The sequence below is a fragment of the Leptidea sinapis genome, chromosome 13, assembly GCF_905404315.1.
Source record: "Leptidea sinapis chromosome 13, ilLepSina1.1, whole genome shotgun sequence".
Lineage (NCBI taxonomy): Eukaryota > Metazoa > Arthropoda > Insecta > Lepidoptera > Pieridae > Leptidea > Leptidea sinapis.
Window position 1 is genome coordinate 10,146,306 of NC_066277.1, and position 25,837 is coordinate 10,172,142.

General features: G+C 34.9%; 1 protein-coding gene across 1 annotated transcript in view; it reads right to left on the reverse strand.

Annotated features, from left to right (window-relative positions):
• LOC126967493 (cell adhesion molecule Dscam2-like) overlaps positions 1-25,837 on the reverse strand; it is a 156,186-nt gene that overhangs the window by 54,131 nt on the left and 76,218 nt on the right. Inside the window, exon 5 of the mRNA XM_050811981.1 lies at positions 23,571-23,601. Coding sequence (XP_050667938.1) covers positions 23,571-23,601 — 31 coding nt within the window. The remainder of the gene's footprint in view (positions 1-23,570; positions 23,602-25,837) is intronic.

Below are 25,837 nucleotides of genomic sequence, written 5' to 3' on the forward strand. Positions count from 1 at the left end.
ATCTGCGCTGTTTTTCTGTAGATCTTTTTAAGATACATCTTTCCACCATATATTATTTTGTTATATTTCAAAGAGCTTAGACAACGTTTTCAAAAGTTTTTGTTTTTGAAAGTTCCCAGACGGCTTATGTTTTTCCGACACATCCAACAAATATCGTTTATGTGTATAAAATTTTTATAAATTATATACTAAAAACTTACCCGAGAACCACGCAATCCGTTAGTGAAAACAGCATGAAAATTAGTGCAGTTGTTTTTGAGTTTATCCCGAACAGACAGACGCGGTAAAGGACTTTGTTTTATTAATATGTAGTGGTATAACTTTGAGCATAATCTATATAAGAAGCCATTGATACCTTAATAATTATCATTTAGGACATTTTTCTAAAAATTTTCATGAAGAAGGATCAAGCCTATTTATTATTCATATATATTTTACACACAAACATGTTTAATATGTAAATTGTCTATGACAAACCGCAACAATGCATTAACGAAGAATCACATCAAATATGACGTTATCATCAAACGATACAACAACAGTGTGAACACACAATGGCCTAAATTCGTCTGTCGCGAGCAAATCTCATGAAACATGCGGACCGCCATTTCCCTGAACACTACAGACAGATAAATGGGGACATGAATAATTCTGTGTGAAATCTGGAGCACATGATGCCTCCTCTGGCCTAAACTTCGTAATTAACTGCGATATTATACATCATCCCTACTATATAATAGTATAAATGTGAATGTAAGTTTGTTTGTTACGCTTTTACGCTGGAGCTACTTCTTCTCATTAGCTCAACCCTTTACAAAGTAGCGGTAGATTCAATAAGAAAAATATTTTTTTGACATTCATGAGTGTCATTTCCGTGATCTACATGAATAAAGTGATTTTGATTTGATTTTATGCGACGGGCTAATGCGTCACTGATGTTCTGCAGTCAATGTATAAATAATATCTCAGTCAACTTTTATGTTTCCAATATTACATTGTTTATTTATATTCATTAGCTTATAATTCAATCCAGAACAAGGTATTATTTTTTTCTCTAATGTTGTACTTCTGATTATTTATTTATTTGGGAAACATACAGTCTTAAATATGACAAAAATAATATGAAAACTAATAGACCTAGAGTTCCACATTTTATAACAGAAATTAAAAATTGTGTGGTGGTCGAAACAGCAAGTAACTAAAATACTTATATTACATATGTATATATAAGACTGACAGAAACCGAAAAATGAACATAACAAGTTTACACAATTTGCCGATACAATCGATTAAATTGTGAAGGGTTCTACGTATTGGATTGATGAGATAAAAACAGCGTAATAACATTTGCACTGAAAACCTTAATAAGTACTCTTAGATACTGAAAGTACGTACCGCAAAAATTTAGGATAAAATCTTTCATATACGCCCCTGGAGAACAGTGCTGTGAAAAATCGTTTTCCCCTTTATCCAGATAATGTGAAAGCTGCTTTTCTTACAAGAAACAATCTTTCACACAAAAGTTGTTCATTTATAGGTACTTTTATTTTGTTCTTCAATAAACAATTAATTCAACTACATATACATGTATTACTGGTGACGATGTTAATGAAAAATAATAGATATTTATGGATTTCTATTGAATTTTAAGGTTTGTAAATAACAAAAAAAAAACTATTCCACAACAATGGATATAATATGCACTAAAAATTAAAAAAAAAATTATACAATCGAATTAATAAATCTTATTCTAGTTACAATTATTGTTATTTTTAGGATCGGTGTCAGCCAAGGCAGGTTTGTAACTATGTACATAGCTGTACGTGAGATGTACTTGTGTCGCACGCGCAACTTGACAATTATATTGTTTTGGAACAATTAAATTTTATAATGCAGCAATGAATGTAACCGCATGGCAATTTGATTACAGGCAGTTAGAAATTCCGCCACAGATCGGTGGATGCCATCATCAAATCTGGACCAAATTGCAATGGGACTACACAGGAAGCACCAACTTTCAAATAAAAAAATAATTATTAAATTCGGTTGACCCAGTCGAAAGTTCTGAGGGAACAAACAAAAAAAAACATACCGTCGAATTGAGAACCTCCTCCTTTTTTGAAGTCGGTTAAAACAGAAAATAGTATGAAGTTGATCTTTATCAAATTAGACTGCAAAAACATCCTTGAATATTTCATGTAGAAACTAAAGAACCCATGAGAAGAGTGGGAGGCATCATAGCACAAGATGGCGGCTAGGGAGTACTTAAGAAGCGCGTTCTGCCGCAAGCAGTAATATGCCAGCACTATTTGTGTTTTGCATTTAAAGGTGCTATAGCTTTAAGTATAATAACACAATATTACTTAAATACTTATTTCTAAAAGTGACGAACGCAATTGCGACGACGCATGCTCAGAAGTTTGAGTTCTTAATAAATCGCGTGCGGCGCTGCATTGTAATGGATAGGGTCCATAACTTACTATCAAACAAACGCCTTGCTTATCTCATCACTCTTTGTCATAAAGGCTTCTCATTTACATCTTCAATCTTTGTGTAAATATTATAGAAAGAAAGGTCAAAGCGTCCTTTATGTTATTAATTACCAGTAAAACCATGGCTTCTATCTTCAACATCGTCGAGTTGCACAAACCAAAAAAAACCTTAATTATTCACCAAAAATTTTTGACATACCTAATTTCATATATATTTTATCCTTTTTATACCTATGCCAGTAAAATTATCAAAATCATTTTTATATTTAAGCCACCGACCGCCCAATTTTGTCGCGTGGTGACTTGCGATATAGTTACCATTGTCTTGGTTTCAATTCCAACATAGAGTTTGTTCATGTTAATAACTCAAAATATGTCCGACAATCACACATAACCTCTTTTTAATCCGCTGGGATGCTCCGACTGGCAATAGCTTCAATGTTTGGAATTCAAAGCAGAGCTTAATCTTTCTCCCTTAACTTCAATGCTCTGCGTTAAAGAAACATTTAGTTGATCAGGAAAAGTGCCTTTTTCTATCATAATACCGGGATACCCTAACTTTGCTGAATAGATAAAAATATATATGAGATCTACGAGTCGAGAGAGATGATAACTGACAGAAGTAAAACAAATTCAAACGTAAAAAACTGTTTTGTGTGCAATACGAAGAATTCAATTTCGTGTTATGGTTTTCTTTTACCCGTAAAAGTGTTAACCAAGGGTGAACTAGGTTCTGAAGTTTACAAAACTTACAGTTCAGTGACCTTCAGGGTCTATTCCTCATGAAAATTTGGCAACCCAAACGTTTCAAGTTTTCTTCTACCCAATTCAATACTCTCAAACAAGCTTTCATATTATTTATACACTTAATTATGGCTCCACCTTTTCAATACATTTCCGATGTGATATTATTACATCCATCAACATTTATTCTTATATCCAACTTATATCTTTTACCCCACAAATTTTATTAATTATTTGTTATTACATTATAATTATATATTATTATTATATTTAAAAAAAAACGCTTACAGTTTTTACTCAATAGTTTGCCTATGGATATCTGCCTCGAGCCAAATAAATCTAGGTTTAAAACTAAGTTAAAAAAAAACTTTTTAAGAACCCTTTCTTAACCATTGTAAATATTGTTATTCTAGTATTTAAAGTATTAAATTAAGTCTATCGAATTACGTAAATATCTATCAGAACAGTTAGCATATCCCGAGTCTCTGTGACCCTGTAGCATCCACTGACGTATTTTTAATTATTTACGCACTTAATTTACTTTTTGACGCTTTTGCGCACTTGTAAACATTTTATGACTATTTACAGATGCTTTTTGTAAGTTTACGTAAATATTTTTTTTTTTCATTTTCACTTTTGGAGGGTTTTGTTATCATTTGAATGTTATATAATTTAATACACAAATAAAAAAAAATGTCCACGTCTCCCTGTACTACATTTATAATAATACTTACCTTATTTGTGAAATCAAATCAAGCCAAGTCCCATGAATAACGGAAGAGGTTTTATGTCGCGAGGGACAGGCACCCATAAAATTTTCAGCTCCAATGAACTGCGTAACGTAATTGACAAAACGATCAAAAACAAATCGAAGACAACATCTTATTTTGAATTGTTGTTTTTTTGTTATCTTGTTTCAATTTATGCTTTAATTTTACTTTTTATGTATGAATTTAGTATTACGGTATTTTTTTTTGGTTATGACGAGATAATATAATCTAATAATAAACAATACAAAAATCCACTCTGAGCAGGAAGTAGCTTCTGCTTTTGAGATTTTTTTTTTCTGACATTCCAGTTTCCATCTCAAGCACCCTTGTCTCCTCCACCAGTGTTGCCCAGTCACTTCTTTTGGAAAATGTTAAGGAATGTAAACAAAATTTCAAATTCAGTGTTGTTAGCCCAGCAGAAATAATTAAAACTTTCAGATCCTTAGAAATGAAAAAAACTGCTGATATATGGGGCATATCTGTAAAAATAGGAAATTCTGTTATTGACGTCATAGCACCATATCTAGCACTAGTTTTTAATAGCTGTATTGAACATGGCGTGTTTCCTGACCTTCTGAAGTATAGTAAAATTACACCAATATTTAAATCGGGACTCACTTCTGACCCGAATGACTATCGCCCTGTTTCAGTGTTGCCGACCCTAAGTAAAACTTTTGAAAAAATTAATTTAAGCCAAATGCTTACTCACTTTAACACTCATAAGTTACTTCATATAAAACAATTTGGCTTTACTAGGACGCTCGACTACGGATGCAGGTGTTGAACTCATCAGAAATATTTTTGAGGCCTGGAAGGAATCACAGAATGCACTTGTTATCTTCTGTGATTTATCTAAGTTTTGATTGTGTTCAACATTCAACGGTGGTCAGGAAGCTATGTCACTATGTTATAAGAGGATCTGCACTCGATCTTCTGATCTCATATTTAAATAATAGGATTCAGAGGGTCGAGGTGAATGGCAGGAGATCTCCTGGGACTCCTCTCGGTATGGGGGTACCACAAGGGTCTGTTTTTGGACCCTTCCTCTTCCTAATTTATATAAATGATCTACCTAACCTTGTAGAAAAAAAACAGAAGGTGGTATTGTTTGCGGATGACACTTTCCTTTATATTCAAAGTGAAACGAAGCCAAGTTTTATATGACGAAGTAGACAATGCTCTATCTGACATCGTGTACTGGCTTAGCGCCAATAACTTATTGTTAAATAGTCATAAAATCAAATATATTAAATTCACCGCGCCAAATGTCAAAAATGTAGATGCGAATATTTTATTAAATGAAGAGGTGGTAAAACCAGTGGAATCTGCTGTATTTCTTGCCATTACTCTTGATTCCAAATTGCAGTAGGGCCCCCATATTGAAGGATTGTCGAATAGGCTTAGTTCTGCAGCATATGTGGTTAAGAAAATTAGACGGTTAACTGACATAGATACGGCGCGACTAGTTTACTTTTGTTATTTCCATAGTATTATGTCCTATGGTAGATTTTTATGGTGCTGTGCAGCTGATATTAACCATCTTTATGCTGCAGAAAAGGGCTATCCGCGCTATTTATAACGTATGTCCTAAAGAATCGTTAAGATAAAAAAAGATTGAAAGGAGATTGAAACGCTTCCATACATTCCTGGGCCCAAGTGATAACAAGATGAAAGTAGCACCATTTAAAAGATAACATTTAAATAATCCATAATTGAAAATTTAGCAACATTTGTCAATCTAGAAGCTGAGTAATCGAAGATATAAAAATGATCTCTTAAACTATATGTTGACAGCTCATCTATTCTAGGTTTACTAATACCCTAGCTGCTAAGGATTTATCACATACTTATATTACATGGGTACCAACCTTGTTTTTTGTTTTAGAAAAAAAATACCTACCTATCTACGTACACCTATCTACTACTGAAACGACATTTTTGACACGACAATTGGTAATTAGATAATATAATATAGTATACCTAAATTAAAAGATAGTTTTATTTGCTCAGATAAGAATAATATATACTCATTAGCTCATACATGAATTGTAAAACAGACTGCTAGAGAAAATTACTTTCCTTGGAATTCAATTGGGTAGGTAGTTAACAAGTCGGTAACTCAACGAATACAACAAGAAACGAAGTGACAATGACGAGGAAACGAAATGATCTGTCAGACTGTCATTGTCAAAGTGAAGTTAGCGTTGTGGAACAAGGATTTCACTAGTATCGATTTTTTATGTAAATCGATTTATTGATCGATTTATTGATAATAAAATAATTGCTCAGTTCTGTTTTTTTCCTGAGTAAATAATATATTTTATTCATAATAATAATTCGAACATATACTATGCACCTTACTAATATTATTGAAATGAAACAACTGGATCTTAATGTTATTTTAATCGATTAAATATCCATTCCTATACGTCATTTTAATCGATTTTCTTTATTTTAATTTCTTTTCGGTTTATAGATTGCAAAATGAGCTAGTTTTTTGTATTTTACATCAGAAAAATATACCCTTTTTTTAAAAGTATATTTCAACGTATTAACCATCAGGCCCAAAAGTCCCATTCTCCTTTAATTATTGATGAAAAAATAAAAAAAGCACGCTGAGTTTGTTGCGCCCATTCTTCTCAAGTCTGAGGCATTCTTTTTGGAATGGGAGGTTGTTTTTGTCTTTCAATAAGTGATGTCACATCGTATTTTAAATAAAAATATTTGAATTTGGTCAAAATCACCAGAATACGATAGATGAGGGCAGCGAAGGACCGATTGTCATCACGAACTTTGGGGGAGGCCTTTGTCCAGCAGCGGACGTCTTCCGGCTGAAATGATGATGAAAGCGAGAGTCACACAGTTAAATAGAATATTTTTTTTAAAGGATGAATACGTGTGTAATTGTAACAGTGTTTTACCTTGTACGCGTTTTACCGCCAGTTGCACAAAGCACCCTGAAAGTAAATGTTTAATTAAATATAATACCGTCACTTTCTATTTCATTTTGACAGTAAAAGTTAGAATGTGATATAACGAAACATTAACTTTAACGATACTTTCTGCAACTGGAGACTAATCATTTTAGAAGTATTTTATTTAAATAATGTAACGGTTAAATTTGAAACCTGTATTTCTTATATGATATCATTTTCATGCCAATCTGTATCAAATATTTCTATTATACTAGCGAACAGACGTTGCAGGACAACACACACACGTGTTAAATTTGAAAAATTGGTCCAGAATTGGAAGGTCGTTAGGAGGAGATCACTAACATACGTAGAAGAATTATATGTCGACTGTGTTGACTCTAAACCATCCTCGAATCCACTTGAACACACACAGAAAATTTCAATCAAATCGGTCCAGCCGTTTAGGAGGAGTTCACTGTGAACACACGTACAGAAGAAATATAAAGATAAAAATGATATTGGGGTGATAAAGATAACCTCATTACTGTGATAGCAAAGTAGGTTTGTGTACCGCACTATAATTAGGTACCTGCAAAGATACCTATCCTGTTGATGACAAAAAATATCTGGCCATCCACGAGGTATTCAGATGTACTAATAAAAAGGCGATCAGAGCATTAAAAGAAAGTTAAAGAAAGAAAGTAAATTTAAAGAAAAAATCCTGTCCGTAAGTAAAAGATTTAATCTTGAAAAATTAAACAGCACATAGAACTACGAGTATGTCGCGTATTTTAAAAGATGACTTATGACTTGGAGCTTATAAGAGACTGGTCATTATTTACGAACAGATTAAAAATAAACTGAATCTTATCACATACAGTCTTGGATGAATTTTATTGCTTTGACTTCTTGTGGTCAGTGTTTGATAACAATTTCATCTTGTGAATTAGGATTCACAAGAGTAGTAGATTGCATTTCTACGAATAAAATTGATGTCTCAAAAGATATGGATCGACTTCGTCTCAATCGTTCACTCTTGTCAGAGTGGTCGTGGTTGCCAAGATGACGCAACATTAGTCGCCGTTGGTCTACACAGTTATGGGTCGCACTGCCTCCCTCGCGATGCTCCTCCACTTTTGACGGTTTGCAGCATTACGGGAGCACTCCACAACAGGTCTCTGGGTCACTGTTTAGATGAGGTCCGTCCACCGCGTGGGTGAGCGTCCTCTCACTCTTTTCCCCTCCAACTTGCCCTGCACTATCAACCGCTCAATCGATCCTTCATATCTGGAGATGTGACCAAAGAACTTCAGAATTCGTAGTTGCATAGTCGACGATAGCCTTTCTTTTATCCTCACTTCTTTTAAGATGGAATTTTTGGTTCGGAAAGACGTCCAAGGGATCTTCAGGAGTCGTCTCCAACACCACATCTCTAAGGCACCAATTTTGCGGCGGTCTTGAAGTCTAGGGGACCAGGTTTCAGCCCCGTAGAGGAAGATTGGAAACACAAGGCACCTCATAAGTCGAACTTTGGTGGTTTTGGTGATCCTTCTGTCCTTCCAGATCTTATTGAGCTTCTCTATCGCAGACCTGGTACATCGCCTTCGAATTTCCAGCTCGCAACCCCCGGTAATGAAGATAGTAGAACCAAGATAGGTGTAGGTTGGCACCACCTCACAGTTGGCTATGTGTTGAAATTCTACCCTGTTGTTATTTTCTATCATCATCTTGGTTTTTAAATCTGTTGATGGCCAGTCCGAATTCTAGGCTGGTTATTTCCAAACATGTTAGTAGTTCTTCAATATCCTCCTTCGATTGGGCAAGTAGTGTAATGTCGTCCGCATATCTGAGAGTACAAATTTTGCGCCCTTCGACAGATATGCCTTTATCCCAGCCCTCCAGAACAATCCGCATTATGTGCTCCGGGTAAATGTTAAATAGCAAAGGTGAAAGGATACATCCCTGTCGAGCGCCAGCATCGGTTTTAAATTTGTCGAATTTCGTCCACCCGAACAGCTGCTGTACCATGTATGTATAATCTTTTAAAGAGTTGTATCAAATGCAGAGGTACTCCCATTTGTACGGGCCAAAGTTTTGTCCATTTAACAGTATCAAATACTTTCCGAAAATCAACAAAGCAGATGTATAGAGGGGTATTGAACTCCCTGACTTTCTCTATGATTTGACGGATCACAAGTATTTGCTCTCGTGTTCCTCTACCTTTAACGAAACCAGCTTGTTCGGGTGCGATTTGATGTGACAAATAGGCCTGAAGTCTTGTATTCAAGATGTGGAGTAGTACCTTACTGGCATGGGATATAAGTATGGATCGACTACGATTATTCAAATAAGTTAGGAGCCTCAGATTAAGGATAGGTCTCCACTGCGCTCCAACTCGATACCGCACTATCGAAGAACAATAGCTTTTTTATTGCGGCAACTATTAGATGATTGTGTTCGTGGGATCTTGACACTCAATAGCATCTTCAAAATTTTGTAACATACGCTTCGTGTTATTTTACATGAAAAATTATTAAAATACAAAATACTTACTGATGATAATATGTGATCCCAGTGTCTTTCTTATTTCTTGTAGTATTATTTTTACAAAGGATTACTACGCAACCCGGCATTTTAGTTTCAATGATAAACAAAGTTTAACAGAACATGTGGCACGTCAACGTCACACATTCTTCGAGCCAGTTTGCGAATATGCCTACGGTATCTAGTTGGAGCGCAGCGGAGACAAATCCTAAATCTAAATTAAGAGCATTAAAAATCCATCTGACAACTGATGTTAGACGTTATTTGGTTGAAGTATAAATGAAACTTGTAGAATGCTTCTTTATCAAACTATAATCTAACTTGAATGTCGAAACCTAGCGATAAATCTACTGTCACGCCGGAAAACATCGTTAAAATTAACTTAAAGTTTTCTTTGAAACTTTAAAGAATACTTTAAGTTTTATATATAAAACTATAAATTATTTATATTACTTTTATTTTCTATTTTTTTTATGAAAATAAGGGACGAGACGAGCAGGACGTTCGGTTGATGGTAACTGATACGCCTTGCCCATTACAATGCAATGCCACTTAGGATTCTTGAAAATCCCAAATATTCTGAGCGGCACTACAAATGCGCTCGTCACCTTGAGACAAGATGTTAAGTCTCATTTGCCCAGTATTTTCACTAGCTACGGCGCTCTTCAGACCAAAATACAATAATGTGTACACATTACTGCTTCACGGCAGAAATAGGCGCCGTTGTGGTACCCATAATCTAGCCGGCATCCTGTGCAAGGGAGCCTCCCACTGGTAAAGTTAAGCATGATCCAGGGGCGTGCATATCGTATAGGCAATGAGGCAGTACCTCGTTATTAACCTAAAATAAATATAGTACTAGTGTTTAAGTCAATTTAGTTCCGTTATTTTATAAACAAACATCATACAACCTAATAAGAGTTTTACTTACAACTAAATACCTACGGTAAGCAATCTCTAAGTTTCATATTCCAAGTTCAACTACGACTAGTTAGATATACAGTGCCTACCTTGCTAGAAAACTAAATCACGCCCCTGGTATGATCAGTCAATGACGTTCTATACATATAGACAGTGCACCTCATACAAAATCAAAGCCGAAATATGGCACATGCCACAAATGACACCATAATAACCTTCGACTGCTATGTCTATACATTTCTGATTGTGTCCTTTCATCTGGCCCATTCTGACAAGCGGGTCTTGTCTGGAGACTTGTCAATAATATTGTACCATATTTAATGAAAAAATATACGTTTTATTAAATTACTTCCGCTTTTTGCATATCAATCTTGTATAATAAAATAACCTTACCGATGATAAGTCACACTATCTTTTTTTGAGTCGTTAATGTATTATTTAAGCACTTTTTATAGCACACTTAGGATTGTTGATTGACACACAGTTGACACACGACTAAGGAGAAGAGTGTGCTTACTTTGTCTTTACGCACACTTTTGCCGTTCCGTTATCAGACTGCGAATGATATATCCATATGTATAGAACGTCATTGATGATCAGTGTTTGGATTTCGCCTCTGTCAACTTAAAATCCCACATAATAAACATATTCGAACTTGTTTAAAAGCATCTCGAAACTTACATCTTATGCCATTATTCTGGGAACACAAATTCTAACCTCAAATAGATGTTAAAAAGTTATAAGGAAAATTCTGCGACATTTTTTAGAGTAACTCGCGAATAGAATATTTGCAAGAAGCACTTATGCTTATAAATTTTCAAAGCCTACTTAGTGATCCTTTGAAACACCTGCCGTAAATACAAAGTTGAGCTTAAGGTGCACTTTCGTCGGTTAGAAAAATACTTATGTCGTGTAGGTACTCTTATGTAGTAGTTGGAAGGTATAGAGCGAGGCAATTTATACCTTTTTTTTAAGAAAATAAGGGACGAGACGATCAAGACGTTGGTGGTGACTGATACGCCTTGCCCATTACAATGCAGTGCCGCTCAGGATTCTTGAGAAACTCAAAATTCTGAGCAGCTCGTCATCTAAAGACATAAGGTGTTAAGTCTCATTTGCCCAGTAATTTCACTAGCTACGGCGCCCTTCATAGCCAAAAAACAGTATTTAGTAGTGTAGTAAACTATTTCTGCCGTGAAGCAGTAATGTGTAAACAACACATTACTGCTTCACGGCAAAAATAGGCGCCGTTGTGGTACCCATAATCTAGCCGGCATCCTGTGCAAAGGAGCCTCCCACCGGTACCTGTCCGTTCCGGGAAACACTGATCGCGTGGTATGCCTCATATTGGTGCGATTTTGGCGCTCGCGCAGCGTTCTGTCAATGCGTATTATTTTACGTGTAGCAATATATTGCTTATAATTAGGATGATTTGAGTAAATGTATCAGAAAGCTATTGAAACAAGCTATAAAACCATGTAAAATTAACCATTTTATAAACAAATCTAGGGGTCAGAACTTGGTGAGGAAGTAGTTGCCTTACGGCAAACTCAGTTTTGGTGTATTTGAATCAAATCATATCAAGTACGTATATTTCTCCCAATATGTAGCACAGTTACAATAGTACACCAATACTTATTGTTAAAATGTTAAACTACAGTTGGGAGACAGAAACTAAAACTAGATAGAACCTGTGCTATGAGTCCTCGTAATCCACCCACTCCTAACTAATTATATCATTGCATTTTATTGTCTTTATTATGGAGACTATTGTTGCGTAGCAACCCTTCGAAGTATATGACGAGTGTTGTCAAACTTCAAGACATTGTTAATTTCAACAGCTCCGTCAGCAATACTCGTAGCTCAGCGGAAAAGTGTTTACTTTAGACGCTGTAGACCCGGGTTCGATACACCCACCAGTTTATGGATTTTTTTTGGGTTTTGTAAAGTTAAAGGAAATTTCTAGTAAGTTCAGGATGAAATCGAACAGAAAAAAAGGAATGGAAAATGTGTAAGCAGCATAAAAATAGTGAAAAGAATTTTCTAGTACAATTTAAATTTAAAGATGGAATGGGAGAATCATTTTGAAAATAGAACGGATCCGGGGGTATATAAGCCGTACTAAGCGTGGCCTTCGGCAGTTCTAGTTCTGACTCGAAAGTGTAAAGAAGAAGAAGAAGAAAAGAAGAAGTAGTGAAAAGTGGAAGTGTTCCAAGAGGAAGAAGATAGAAGAGACTTAGTGTTTGGTGCGGTGACGCGTTGAAGGTACCGCCGCCCACAAGAGGAACAGCGGCAGACCGGCGAAGTGCAAGTTCAGAAAAAGTGAACGGAAATAAAGACTCGTTCCTATAAGCGGAGTATTATTTCCAATCACTGACCCACTCCCGTGTCAATATTTTTGTGTGTGTGTACATTTGTGCATGATTAAGAATGCTTCCAAGAGTGTCATTCTCTTTTCAGTTTGTCTGTGTGTTCAGTGTGAGTAAAGATGATAAATATTATATGAACCAATATGTATCTCTATTCTAGTAACATTGGGGCTAAAAGATTTTCTATTTCAACATAAACGTGTTTAAGTAGCAATGTTATTAATTCTTTCTTGCATGAATAAGATGTTTCATTAATTAAATTTGTAAAATCTAGTGCCCTGGGGCACTGCCGATTTGGGAAGGTTTAGTCCGTTAAATAACAAAATATTAAATTGTTAATATTCAAGCTTTATACTGTTCTGAAGTTAGTTTTTATTTCGAGTTGTGTTGGTTTAAACTTTATACATAAACATTACAACTCGAGGATAATTCGAATAGGAATTATGGTCGTAACTAGTAACTGTTACCAACTTCATAACGTAGAAAATATTTGTTTCTTTTTTCTTTTAATTATTTATTTTCATAATGTTTGAAGTTAATGTATTAATCAAAAGACTTGTATCGATGAGTCTATTTCATATTTAGTAAGTGACTAATTAATCCGGACCCGATCTTACGTCAAAATGCAAAATACCACACGCATCACGTTGACGTCTGTTAATCCACAACCGCGCGTTTTGCAAGAAATTTGTTGCCACGCGCAGCCACTTTGTGGAATCAATTACCAGCTGCTGTTTTACTGAAGCGATACGACTCAGAGACCTTCAAGAAAAGAGCATACTCCTGACAAAGACACCTGACGTTGCCGACGTCCATAGGCGGTTGCCTCACCACTCCCATCCCGTGAGCCTCTTGCCCGTTTGCCTCCACTTGCAGACGAATGCAGACAAGACCCTATGGTCTTTTGTCTTTTATTGTCTTTATTAGTTGGGACGCAACCACAGTTAAGTAAGATTTACTATAATAGGATATTTATTTGTGAAAGTTCTTATTTTTACACTTTTACGTTACGAATATGAGAAGGGAGGGATTTCTGTAAGCCTAAACACGGCTGGAATACCATATGGTGTCATATCTAGGAAGTATATGTATAAAATTTGAGTACTTTCCTAAATTACTTTATATTTTTTATAACGATATAATTACGTTTCAAACAGAAAACAATCCAAAAAAGTCCTTTTTGAATCTGAGACATAAAACAATCACACAAAAAGAAGGTTATCAAGCCTTCTTTTTTTTTAATTCAATAAGAAAATATGTACTACAATAAAATATAATGAATTCACAGAAGATTAATTTGAAATCTACACAATACAAGTTCTTCAAACTAGACAGTTGTGAGATATCCGAGGCTGCGTAGCAGTCGTCTGTTTCAAATATTTGAGAGGCTGCTTTATCTTCCAACTAATAAAATAAAACGACAAAGACTTCTCCTAGCATTTTTTCTATTTTATCGATTACCTTCATAGAATGCAAGATTGGGCTCCTTATGGTAATTTTAAATTATTTGTAGTAGGTATTATATTATGAGGTTCAGAATAAAAAGACATTAATCATACATACTTAGATTAAAGATTGGTCTCCGCTGTACTCCTATTAAATAACGCAGGCGTAGTGGCAAAGTGCGTCGACCAATACTACGCTCAAGAGGGCGTACTCGAGCCAGTCTCGAACAATATGTGACGTTGAGGTGCCACATGTTCTGTTAAACTTTGGTAATAATTGACACTAAAATAGTTGCGTAGATGGTTGCGTAATAAACTTTGTAAAAATAATACTACAAGAAACACACTGGAATCACAAATCATCAGTAAGTATTTTGTATTTTATTAATTTCAAAGTAAAATAACACAAAGCATATAATACAAATATTTGAAAGATGCTTTTGAGTGTCGAGATGCCACGTACACAAGCATCTAATAGTTGCGCGTAATAAAAAAGTTATTGTTCTTAGGTAGTGCGCTATCTAGTTGGAGACCAATCTATAATCTAAGGATACATATTACACATCAATATATGTTGCTCAAACTCGTATTGTCCTCAAAATGTCATCCTTTTTCTAAACAATGGCGAAAGAACCGATGATTGGGGTTCAATTGGCCTGCTCGTGAACAGAATTAAAAAAAGTACTTCGATTCAAATTTTGATTGTTCTGATGAATAAAAGGCAAATGGAGAAATAAAGCGGTTATTAGAGTTCCGGTGAAACTCTATTTGTATTTGAATTATAACAGTATTCCCAATGATATGTATGGATGTTATTAAATATAATTAAAACAGAGTTCACTTCTATATATATATACTCCAAAGACCTGGTCGTGGTCTTTTGTCATTTAATGATTGGGCAACAGCTGGTATTCATTGGATCAGATAACGGCAACATTTTTATATATATAAATCCAGTTTCCTGATGTTTGTTTCCAGTGAACTGCTAAACTAATGAATGGCTTGTAATGGGCATGTCTCCATGGAGTGCAATTTAGTCCAACTTGGGAGATAGAATAGTTTTTATTTCATAATTATCTAGATTTCCAATATAAATCTTGATGTTATGAAATATTATTTACAAATTCATAAAAAACAGCATTTCATTTATTATGTACAGAACAACGTCTTGTCCAGTTCGGTAGTGAAACATATAGTGAGAAATCATTATATAATCCTGATGGAACTTTTCTCGAGTATGTTAAAAATAATCTAAATAATTATTAAAACATTTTTGTTATATTGATAAGTTATAGTAAATATTAAACAAATAATTTAAAATGCGCCTTTTATAAACAGCTTACTTACTGTAATTATTGTGGTTGTCCGGCCACGCGTGTCTGTCCTTGAGTTGTTTTGTTCTAGACGAAGCTATCCCGCTCAAAGTCACGCGTGGCGAGTGTAGGTACTGACTATGTATTTGGCTTGGCGCCGACTTCAAAGCTATCAACATGTAGCACATACAAATAATAGTATTTTATTAATATTAAAGGTGAAGGTGTAAGTATTAAATAAAATTTTTAGGTATTTGATACTTTTCAGTTTTTGAAGTCGGTTTTTTTAAACGTGTTTTCTTTTAATTTTTTACTTTTTAGTGTCAGTTAATGATTATAATATATAATCAACCTGAGTAAAAACTCTTAAAAAGCTGTACACAAAAAACAATTATATCATCGAGGTTAACAAACATTTTCATAAAAAATGTTCATAAAATGAAAACTACTGGACCAAACTATGTAAAATTTTATGGGACCAAATGGCATCTATTCTGCATCGAACTAAAATAATTACGTAAATCGGATCATAAATAAAAAAATACCGATCGAATTGATAACCTCGTCCTCTTTGAAGTTTAAGTTGCGTTTAAAAATAAAAATGACTTGGAGTGTTATTAACTGAAAATCTGTATGAGCGAAAGACTGCAACGTTGAATGTGTAATATATATAATTCTTGTGTCCCGGTGTTTGTTACCAAACTCCTCCGAAACGGCTAAACCAATTTGTATCAAATTTTGTGTGCATATCGGGTAGGTCTGAGAATCGGCCAACATCTATTTTTCATACTACTACCTACTACTACTTTCTCCCTACTTGACCCACGGCAAAAAAAAATTTAGTTTTTTTGACAAATTTTTTATTTTTATTTTATTATGATCCAGCATTAAAAATACATACAGCTCATGCTCAGTTGTTTAGAGCACTGGCACAGAACGCCAGAGGTCGTGGGTTCGAGTCCCGCATCTTTCATAAAATTTTGTTTTTCAAAAATTTTATTTATGTTATAAACGTATAACTTCAAATTTTAACTCATCTACGATCAACACCTATTTTTGTATCGGGATTTTAATATTATTCTGTTCCGTCCACAGATCCGCAATAGGGTTGCAAAATGGCAAACGAATATAATCTACGATATAAATCTGCTAATACGTGGGGCGTTTCTAAAAAAATTATAAGTTCAGTACTATATCTTATATCATTAAACGAGCAATTCTTGTATATATATATATATATAATCTGAATCTCGGAAACGGCTCCAACGATTTTCATAAAATTAAGTATGCAGGGGATTTCGGGGGTGATAAATGGATCAAGCTAGGTTTCAATTTAAAAAAAATGGTTTTATCCATGTTTGAATGAGAAACAGCTACAATAACATTAGAATACAAAGGTAAATTTCGCCACTAAATACAAGACTATTATTAAATTTTTTGTTAAAGTTTTGTACATTCTTAAAAATCCGAGCAAGGCTCGGTCGTCCGGATATTATATATATATATCTTGCAATACATTTTAATAGTTGTGAATGCAATAGCACGGGGCGTTCAACTGGTAGTGGTGTTAGTAGTATATAAAGATATCACAGATTGGGAATGGAGCAACCGCTCTCGGGCTATATAATGATATTTTTTGGTACGATATTATATTGCGATGAAATTTTTTTTTAAAAAAAGAAGCACGCTGAGTTTCTTACAACCGTTCTACTCATACATTTTCGGATGGGTGGTAGATTTAAAATTCAATAAGTGATTTAAATCTTATTTTGAATAAAAATATTTGAATTTGAAAGTTTAAATAAATTGAAAGTAGAGTGGGATCCTTTGCACAGGATGCCGGCTAGATTATGGGTACATTATTGTGTTTCGGTTTGCAGGGCGCCGTAGCTAATGAAATTACTGGGCAATCTTAAAAAATTATCTATGCGTGTGTTTACAGGTCCCATAGTGGTAACGCAGAAACCGATCATCTCATGGGCTACGTTCAAGCGGCAATTGACGACGTGCTTGCACAGATCCTCTCCGCTGAAATCGTAGTCTTGGGTGATTTCAACGGGCACAATGCCGAATGGCTTGGATCACGTACCATAGACTACGCAGGGCGATCTATGCATAATTTTGCATTGGCGTATGGACTGTCCCAATTGGTTGAGTCGCCAACGCGGCTCCCGGATGTGGATAGCCACATGCCGTCATTATTGGATCTTCTGCTGACTTCACATCCCGATAGTTACGAGGTCTTTGTCGACGCCCCTCTCGGAACGTCCGACCATTGCATTGGTCAAGAGTGTAGTGCCCATCCAACGCTAACGTCACAGAGCACCAGCGACCCGCCGCGTCGGGCACTACAAGTCAGCAGATTGGGATAGGATGCGTTCCTTTTTTGCATCCTACCCTTGGGGCTGATCCTAGTGCCTGCGCCATTGCAGTAGCCGATGTGATACTGCAGGGCATGGATATTTTTATACCAAGCAGTAAGAGTGTTCCGAAGAGCTGTTTAACCTGATTCCTGCCGCCGAATTCCACCTTCGCACGACACGCCACAAGTTAGGATATCATCCCCACCATCTGGATGTGTGGTAGTCCTCCACAGTGCGGTTTTCAAGAAGCTTTCTCCTTCGTACTACAAAGCTGTGGAATGAGCATCCTTGTGCGGTGTTTCCGGGACGATACGACATGGGTACCTTCAAAAAAAGAGCGTACACCTTCCTTAAAGGCCTGCAACGCTGTTGTGATTCCTCTGGTGTTGCAAGAGAATGTGGGCGGCGGTGATCACTTAACACCAGGTGACCCGTACGCTCGTTTGTCCTCCTATTCCATAAAAAAATAAAAAATGAGACTTAACATCTTGTCTCAAGGTGACGAGCGCATTTGTCACTACAAAATATTTGGGTTATTCACGATTATTGAGCGGCACTGCATTGTAATGGGCAAGGCGTATCAGTTGAACCATCAACTGAACGTAATGCTCTTCTCCTCCCTTATTTTCACCCAAGTTGCCAACCACCAAGTCACCCTTACTTACACACAAGTGATTTTAAATCTTATTTTGAATAAAAATATTTGAATTTGAGTTTCTTGCCACTTTTTTTTATTAAAGCTTAGTACTTAGTACCTGGACGACAAAGCCTTGCTCCGATTTTTAAGAAGGTATAAAACTTGAACGAAAAAAAAAATATAGGAGATCTGGATTCGAACCGGGGTCTTCTGCTTTCCGGATCACCCAATGTCCCATCTGAGCTATAATAGTCTTGCATATAGCGGCGAAATATACCTTTGTAGTAATGTTATTGTAGCAGTTTCTCATTAAAACACAAATAAAACTACACTTTTTAAAATTGAAACCTATCTAGATTGATTTCTCGTCCCCGAAATTACCTGTATTCTAATTTCATTAAAATTGCTGAAGCCATTTCCGAGATTCAGATTATATAATATATATATACAAGAATTGCTCGTTTAAAGATTCAAGATTATCCAAAATGGTTTTGCACCATTTTCAGTTGTCAAGCCAACACATATGTGCGTACTTTCCGTGACGGTGTATCATGAAGATCATTGGAGTACAGAAAAACATATATCAGGACGTACAAATAAACAAAAGAGTAGTCTCATCCATAAAGCTTACATCCCCGCATCGGGTCAAAGTTGCAATCAACTAAGTGCCGGTACGGTTACGTTACCCGTGACATTTGCTGGCTTCATCTGTTATTGTACGCCGCTGAGTGTGGATAGCTATCTACTCGGGGTAGGAACAAAGGAAACTGGTTATCCTTGCATCTAAGATAATCCTTACGAGTATAGTGCTAATGTTTATTAAATAACCTTTAGAAACGTGTATTAATGTTATAGTATAATATTTATTATTAAAGTCAAAGTATTGTAAATATAGTCATAAGATTTGTTTCGTTTGAATAATAAATACTCTATAGCAAGAAAGGTGTGACTAATTAAACTTGTTTATTTTATCAGTACTATTTTCTTTGTTGCAATAAGGGATGAAATGAGCAGAATGTTCAGCTGATGGTAATTGCCCTAATACGCCCTGTCCATTACAATGCAGTGCTGCTCAGGATTCTTGAAAAATTCAAAAATTTCTGAGCGGCACTACAACTGCGCTCGTCTCCTTGAGACATAGGGGTTAAGCCTCATTTGCCCAGTAATTTCACTAGCTACTTCAGATCAAAACACAATAATGCTTCACGGCAGAAATAGGCGCTGCTGTGGTACCCATAATCTAGCCGGCATCCTGTGCAAAGGAGCCTCCCACTGGTAAAATTATTACAGTCTTATCGCTAGCCGTTTATGTATTTTTAATTTTACCTTTCCTCCATTAACTAACAACGCCTAGTGTGGGATAAAATGTATTTAATTCATAATAATAATTTTACATTCATAATTATAAGTTTTTGTATGGAAAACGGGCTATCCCTAAACCCCTAAGTATATTAGTATAACACGAATGTCAATACTATCCCTGATAATCCCTAGATTATTGTGGTATTATTCATTTTACGATGTCTAACGAGATTACTGAGAAATAGTTTTGTAAATTTTGACTGTTATTTCATTAGCACAGATATATAAAAACAATTATTCAATGCTCAATTTTTTAATTCCAAGATTCAGGTTGGAGTTGCAACTCATCATTCATTTAATTAATTAAATGAAAAATTCTGAATACAAAAATAATCTGACGTTTCTTGAAATAAGAAATATTTTATCTAAGAAAGCGTTGTAACATGTCCCATTATCTTTTTAGAATAAAACTATTAGTTAATGAGTATCCTTGATGTTTACAATAACAAAAACCAATGCCAAGTGCGATTCGTTCTCGCCCATGAAGGGATCCGCAGCAGCAAGTAACAGAATATAAAAGTCCTTGTAGTTCGTTGTAACTTTGATCGATGTTCTAATAATAATCCTCCTCTAATTTTAGATGTTACAGGGACACACACACACAAACACACATTTTACCACTTTGAAAGTATCTATCGCGCAAACTATTCAGTTTAGAAAAAAATAATGTTAGAAACCTCAATATCATATCCCACACGTAAATGGGTTTGATGAAAAAAAATTTTTGAGTTTCAGTTCTAAGTACCCCCAACCTTTTTTTGTTTTTTTTTTCCTATTTTTGTGTGAAAATCTAAATGCGGTTCACAAAAAATATCTCCTTACCAAGTTTCAATAGTATAGTTTATTAAAAAAGGCATAAAAGGCACTTATTTTCTCAAAATTGATTCCTTTAAAATTCTTTTTGATGTCATTTCTGATATACTAGATACTACTACCGCTTCGGAAACAAATGGCGCTCTGAGAGAGAAGAAGCGGCGCAAGAAACTCTCCCAGCATTCTTTTTTTGCGCTCTTTTTAATAAAAATATACAATACTCATATTGTACTTTCATTGCTATTGCTATATAATAATCATAATCTTGTCTCAGGCAGTCCGATCACTTAGATATTCAGTGGTGGACTAATAGGATTTACGACAGAGGCATTTTTTTATAAAACATTTAAATTTATTTATACATAATGCCTGAACAATGGCTGGGACTTTATTATAAAAGTGTATACATTTACCCTTAAAGCTATTATGTATCTTATGAAGCCTACCAGAATTAATTACAAACAATCCCTTAACAGTCATAATATTTATTTCTTTAAATTTTTCTTTGAGAGACTGTCTATAACCAAGCTGATATATAGCACGAACAGCTCTCTTTTGCAGAGCAAACACTATGTCAATGTCAGCAGCATGACCCCACAGTAAAATACCGTACGTCATGATGCTGTGAAAATAACTGAAGTACACCAATCTAGCGATCGCAACATTAGTGTCCTCACTTATCTTTCTAACAGCATATGGTGCAGAACTGAGTCTATCTGCTAGATGGGTAATATGTGGACCCCACTGAAGCTTTTTATCTAACGTGATACCCAAGAAGACCGTAGTGTCCACAAGTTCCAATCTCTGGTCATTTATAAGTACGTTGGTTTGTACTTCCGCTGTGTTTGGTGTAATGAACCGTAAACACTTGGTTTTTTTTACTGTTTAAGTGCAGATTATTCGTCTCAAACCAACGCATTATCTTTGAGAGTGCATTGTTTACCTCGTCATCAATATCTGCACTTCGTTTCACTTTAAAAATAAGTGAAGTATCATCAGCAAACAATACAATCTCATGGCTATTATCTACCACAAACGTTATTATCGTTTCGGGAAAAAGTGGCTGTGACATACAGACATACAGACAGACAGACATGACGAATCCATAAGGGTTTCATTTTTTGCCATTTGGTTACGGAACCCTAAAAACAAACTAAAAAGTTGACAATATAGCCAACTCATCATAATTCGTAAATCAGTGAAATTGTTTCAAGACAAAGCATGCTGTATGTAGCGTTAAGTTTATAAAATAATGTTAATGGAAAGGTCGTGTTTTAGGTAAGTAACTTATAAATATAATATTAGTCATAATAGAGCGTATCCCTTTAATGGTGATTTACAGAACCTAAAAATACTAAGCAATGAATACTTTGGTTTACAAAAATTAAAAGTGGTTGAATTAAATTGTAATGTCAGAGGACTAGTTGTGCCAGTTGGCAGACTATTTTATTTTATATTTTTTATGCAGTAGTGGCCATTGATGTTGAATTATTTTGTATTGGGTTATTCGAATGAGCGTGAGAGATACTGGGTCCGCATTCCAGGTCTGGAGGTGATTCCACGTCTCAAACGTGATCCACGATTAAATGTAATCTTGTTAGAGTCTTCTTCACTGTGCACAAAAGACACTACAAGGCATGTGATCATGGATAACGTATTGAGACGCCTTCAAACTTTTGTTTTTCTTTGGCACGCATTCAAACTTAAGAATTACAAATTAACTGACAACTGCCGTACTTGACAATGACATTAATGACAAACGTTAATGAAGTGTCGGCCGCCATCATGCAGTGGTATTCTGTTGCAATTTATAAATATTTTAAAATATGATTTAACAATTGGACGTTATTCCAGAAAAACGTTCCAAACCACAATCATGTCGAAATTGAGTTAAGAACACAAAACTGGTCACGTGATTCATATTAACGGACTGACTTAGTAGCCCAACCCACAAGTATGGAATACCCTAATATTTATTAAACATTAAACACAAATTCCTTAAAATGTGACGTTTGTGGCTAGGAACGTTTTTCAGGAACTACGTCCAATTAAACATCGCAATATTTATAAGAATTAACATTTGAAAACAGCTTGGGATTAATTCAACAACCACTAAACCTACTATACAAAGATCTAATCACAGATTTTTGAAACAGTGCCTTTAACTTAAAGTTATATAAGCCACAGACATACAGATACACCGATTAAGTTTTATTGGCCAATTTTACAGAGTGCCAGGGGATCGTATTCTGTCACGTACGACGATTTAAAGGTATTAACTAAAACAAATAGGTATACCACACACCTAATAATTATGCATTAACGTATTCAACAGAGTTGAGATTATGAAGACTGTTGCGTTTGATATTTTATAGTATAGTTAATATGTTTTATTAATGGTGACACAAAATAAATTAATAAATAATATAATGGAGACCGCACCCCCCCCCCTCTCTTTTCTTCTGACCGCTATAACAATCAGACGTTCTGTAATCTGTGTGCAATGAAGTGAAATAAAATTGATAGGTGATTTAATTGGTGTCTTCCTGCTACAGTCAACCAACACAATACAACGCTGCTCTGCCCATTGGTCCTTCGAGCCGGATTTGAACCAGCGACAATGCGAAAGCGAGTTTGTTCATTTCTTTGTTACGCTATATTCGGAACTCTACTATGCACCTGAAACAGCCGCTAGTATTTGTCGCCCACACTTGTTCAGTGCGAGCTAGTCAACATCACACATTCTTTGAATTTCTTCGAGGGTGTTTGGACAAAGCCTTCTTTCTTAGTAAATACATGTTAATTTGAAAATCGCAAATACGTCTACATGTTGTGGGGTTAAGTCGGTGCAATGAAGCTTAACATAACTTAAAAGTACTTACCGTTGATGGTTGTTGCTGTGACTGCATTCATCTGAAAAAAATATAGAATAAAATGTTAAAATCACATTATGCCAACAATGTGTCAGTTTATGAGCAATTAGAGTAGGTACCTGCTATGGAGGATAGAGGTTAGAATGATCATCTGTGTATATGTAAAAGTGTCCGTCAAAATGCGTTAAATAAGGGTGGCGCTATATTAGCATCAGGGTAGATCTTAAAAGAAGCGCTGAATATATAATCACTGTAGGTGCACGTTGCCCTATAATAATTAGTTAAAGTTATAGTATATTTACTACATTATTTGGTACTGTGCAAGAAGTTGAAATTTTCAATAGGTAACTATTTTTGTCGCCAGTAATAATTTTTTTTTAACTCGGAAAACCTCAACTCGATTACAATTGGTACAATCACCATACTTCACACACCATACCCTGCGCCTACACCAGCGCCATTGTGAAAGTGTTTTGAACTATTATTTACCACACAAGCTGGACATTTTTTCAACTTTTCTCTCCTTGACTCTATCCTCCATAGTACCTGCCTTGGGGGAGAATCGATAGAAATTCGATTACAGATGGAAATAATTGCATTCTTGCTTGATTGTTCAAAGGAGATCCACTATCAAGTGAGCCCTCATGCGCTGGGAACTGATGACTATCTCTCTGAATTAAATATTACTAAACGAGCCGGCCGTCTTCTAGATGCCCCGCAGATTAAGTCTATGTTTATATCCGACTGTTGAATTACATTTCATCCGTAAAACTATAAGTATAGTTACTACCTACTTATACCTAAGTTATACCTACTATAATATAAAATGACCTTCTACCCATGCAATTTCCATCAAAATTAGTTCAGCCCTCAAGAAGGTGAGCCGGAATACAAAAAAAAAATAAACAGACAAAAGTTTATAAATTAGTTTTCGTACTAGTAAATTACGACGTCCATTGTTTCTTTATAGCTTCGAATTGAAATAAATACAATGTTCACTGTTCGACTTAGCAGAGTTCCAGCTCCGCTTGGGTCTTAGCTTCGATAGTCCCGGGAGCCACATTGATTTATGAATCAAGTTAATACCTGAGAAACACTAACGATTAGAACACAGAATGGACTTTAAATGAGTTCTAACTCTAAACACTTTAGTTTTTATTTTCAAATCAGTCCAAAGTAAAAACATACTAAAAACATAACACACACATCTTTATGACTTTCTTCTCTTTTTGAAGTCTATAGTTGACCCGCCAAAAAAACGTAATTAAAAATAAATTGACGGAATTAACACTAAAGAAAACTCAAATCAATTGGATAATTATGGATTTCCGCAAAGTAGGAAGGGAAGTAGGCGTTACTTCAATAAATTGGTCTATAGTTGAAAAAACTACAAAGGAGATGGCTTATGGCTTAGGTAGGTAGAAAGAATTAGTATTAGAAAGCCTAAGCTAAAAGGAGTAATATTAATGTAGAGTTTTTAATACTCGATGGTCCTTCTAGATATTGTGTTATCTAATAGACCAACTTAGTGTAATATTGAACGCTTATGTGAAAGTAATTTTTTTTTAATTGTTTCTTGGGAATTTGTCAACATTTTGATTCAAAGAAACCATTGCCATCGTTTCAGAACGAAAGAAGTCCTTGAAAGAGAAGAAGTGCGCAAGAGATTGTCTCCATAGCATCATGCTTAAACATTTTTTTTTTTTCAATAAGATTATAGTCAAAGTCAGTGTCAAAAATATTTTATTTACATAAAATCAACAGATTGCTCGTCAACGTTAATCACCAAAAATATAATTAAAATACATGCTAAGTACACAAAAGTTTAAGCATATTTATTTTAAAAATAATGCAATCCAGTAAAACAATACAAGGCTGAACCATAAAATCCATAAAAAATAACAACTTTAATACTATTTAATTCCACATTGTAATATCGTTTACGTAATCCTACTATCCTACATCCTACTAATATACACACCGGCACAATTAGCGGAACAGAAAAAAAAGTAAGACTATGAGATAATAACGCATATATTTGACGAAAATGTAATTAGACACAAAATAACAAATTGATTAACATCTTTTAACAACGACTTTGAAAAGTCTTCGTTATTTTTTATTGAAAAATAAAGAACTTTGAAATAAGTGAAATTTTTAGATGATTATGAACCATCACAAAAAATAAAAAAAAAGTAAGCATTAAATGATTTAAAAATAAAATTAAACAAAATTAATAACGAGTGATTCCCCCTCTTGCTCTGATTACGGTTTAC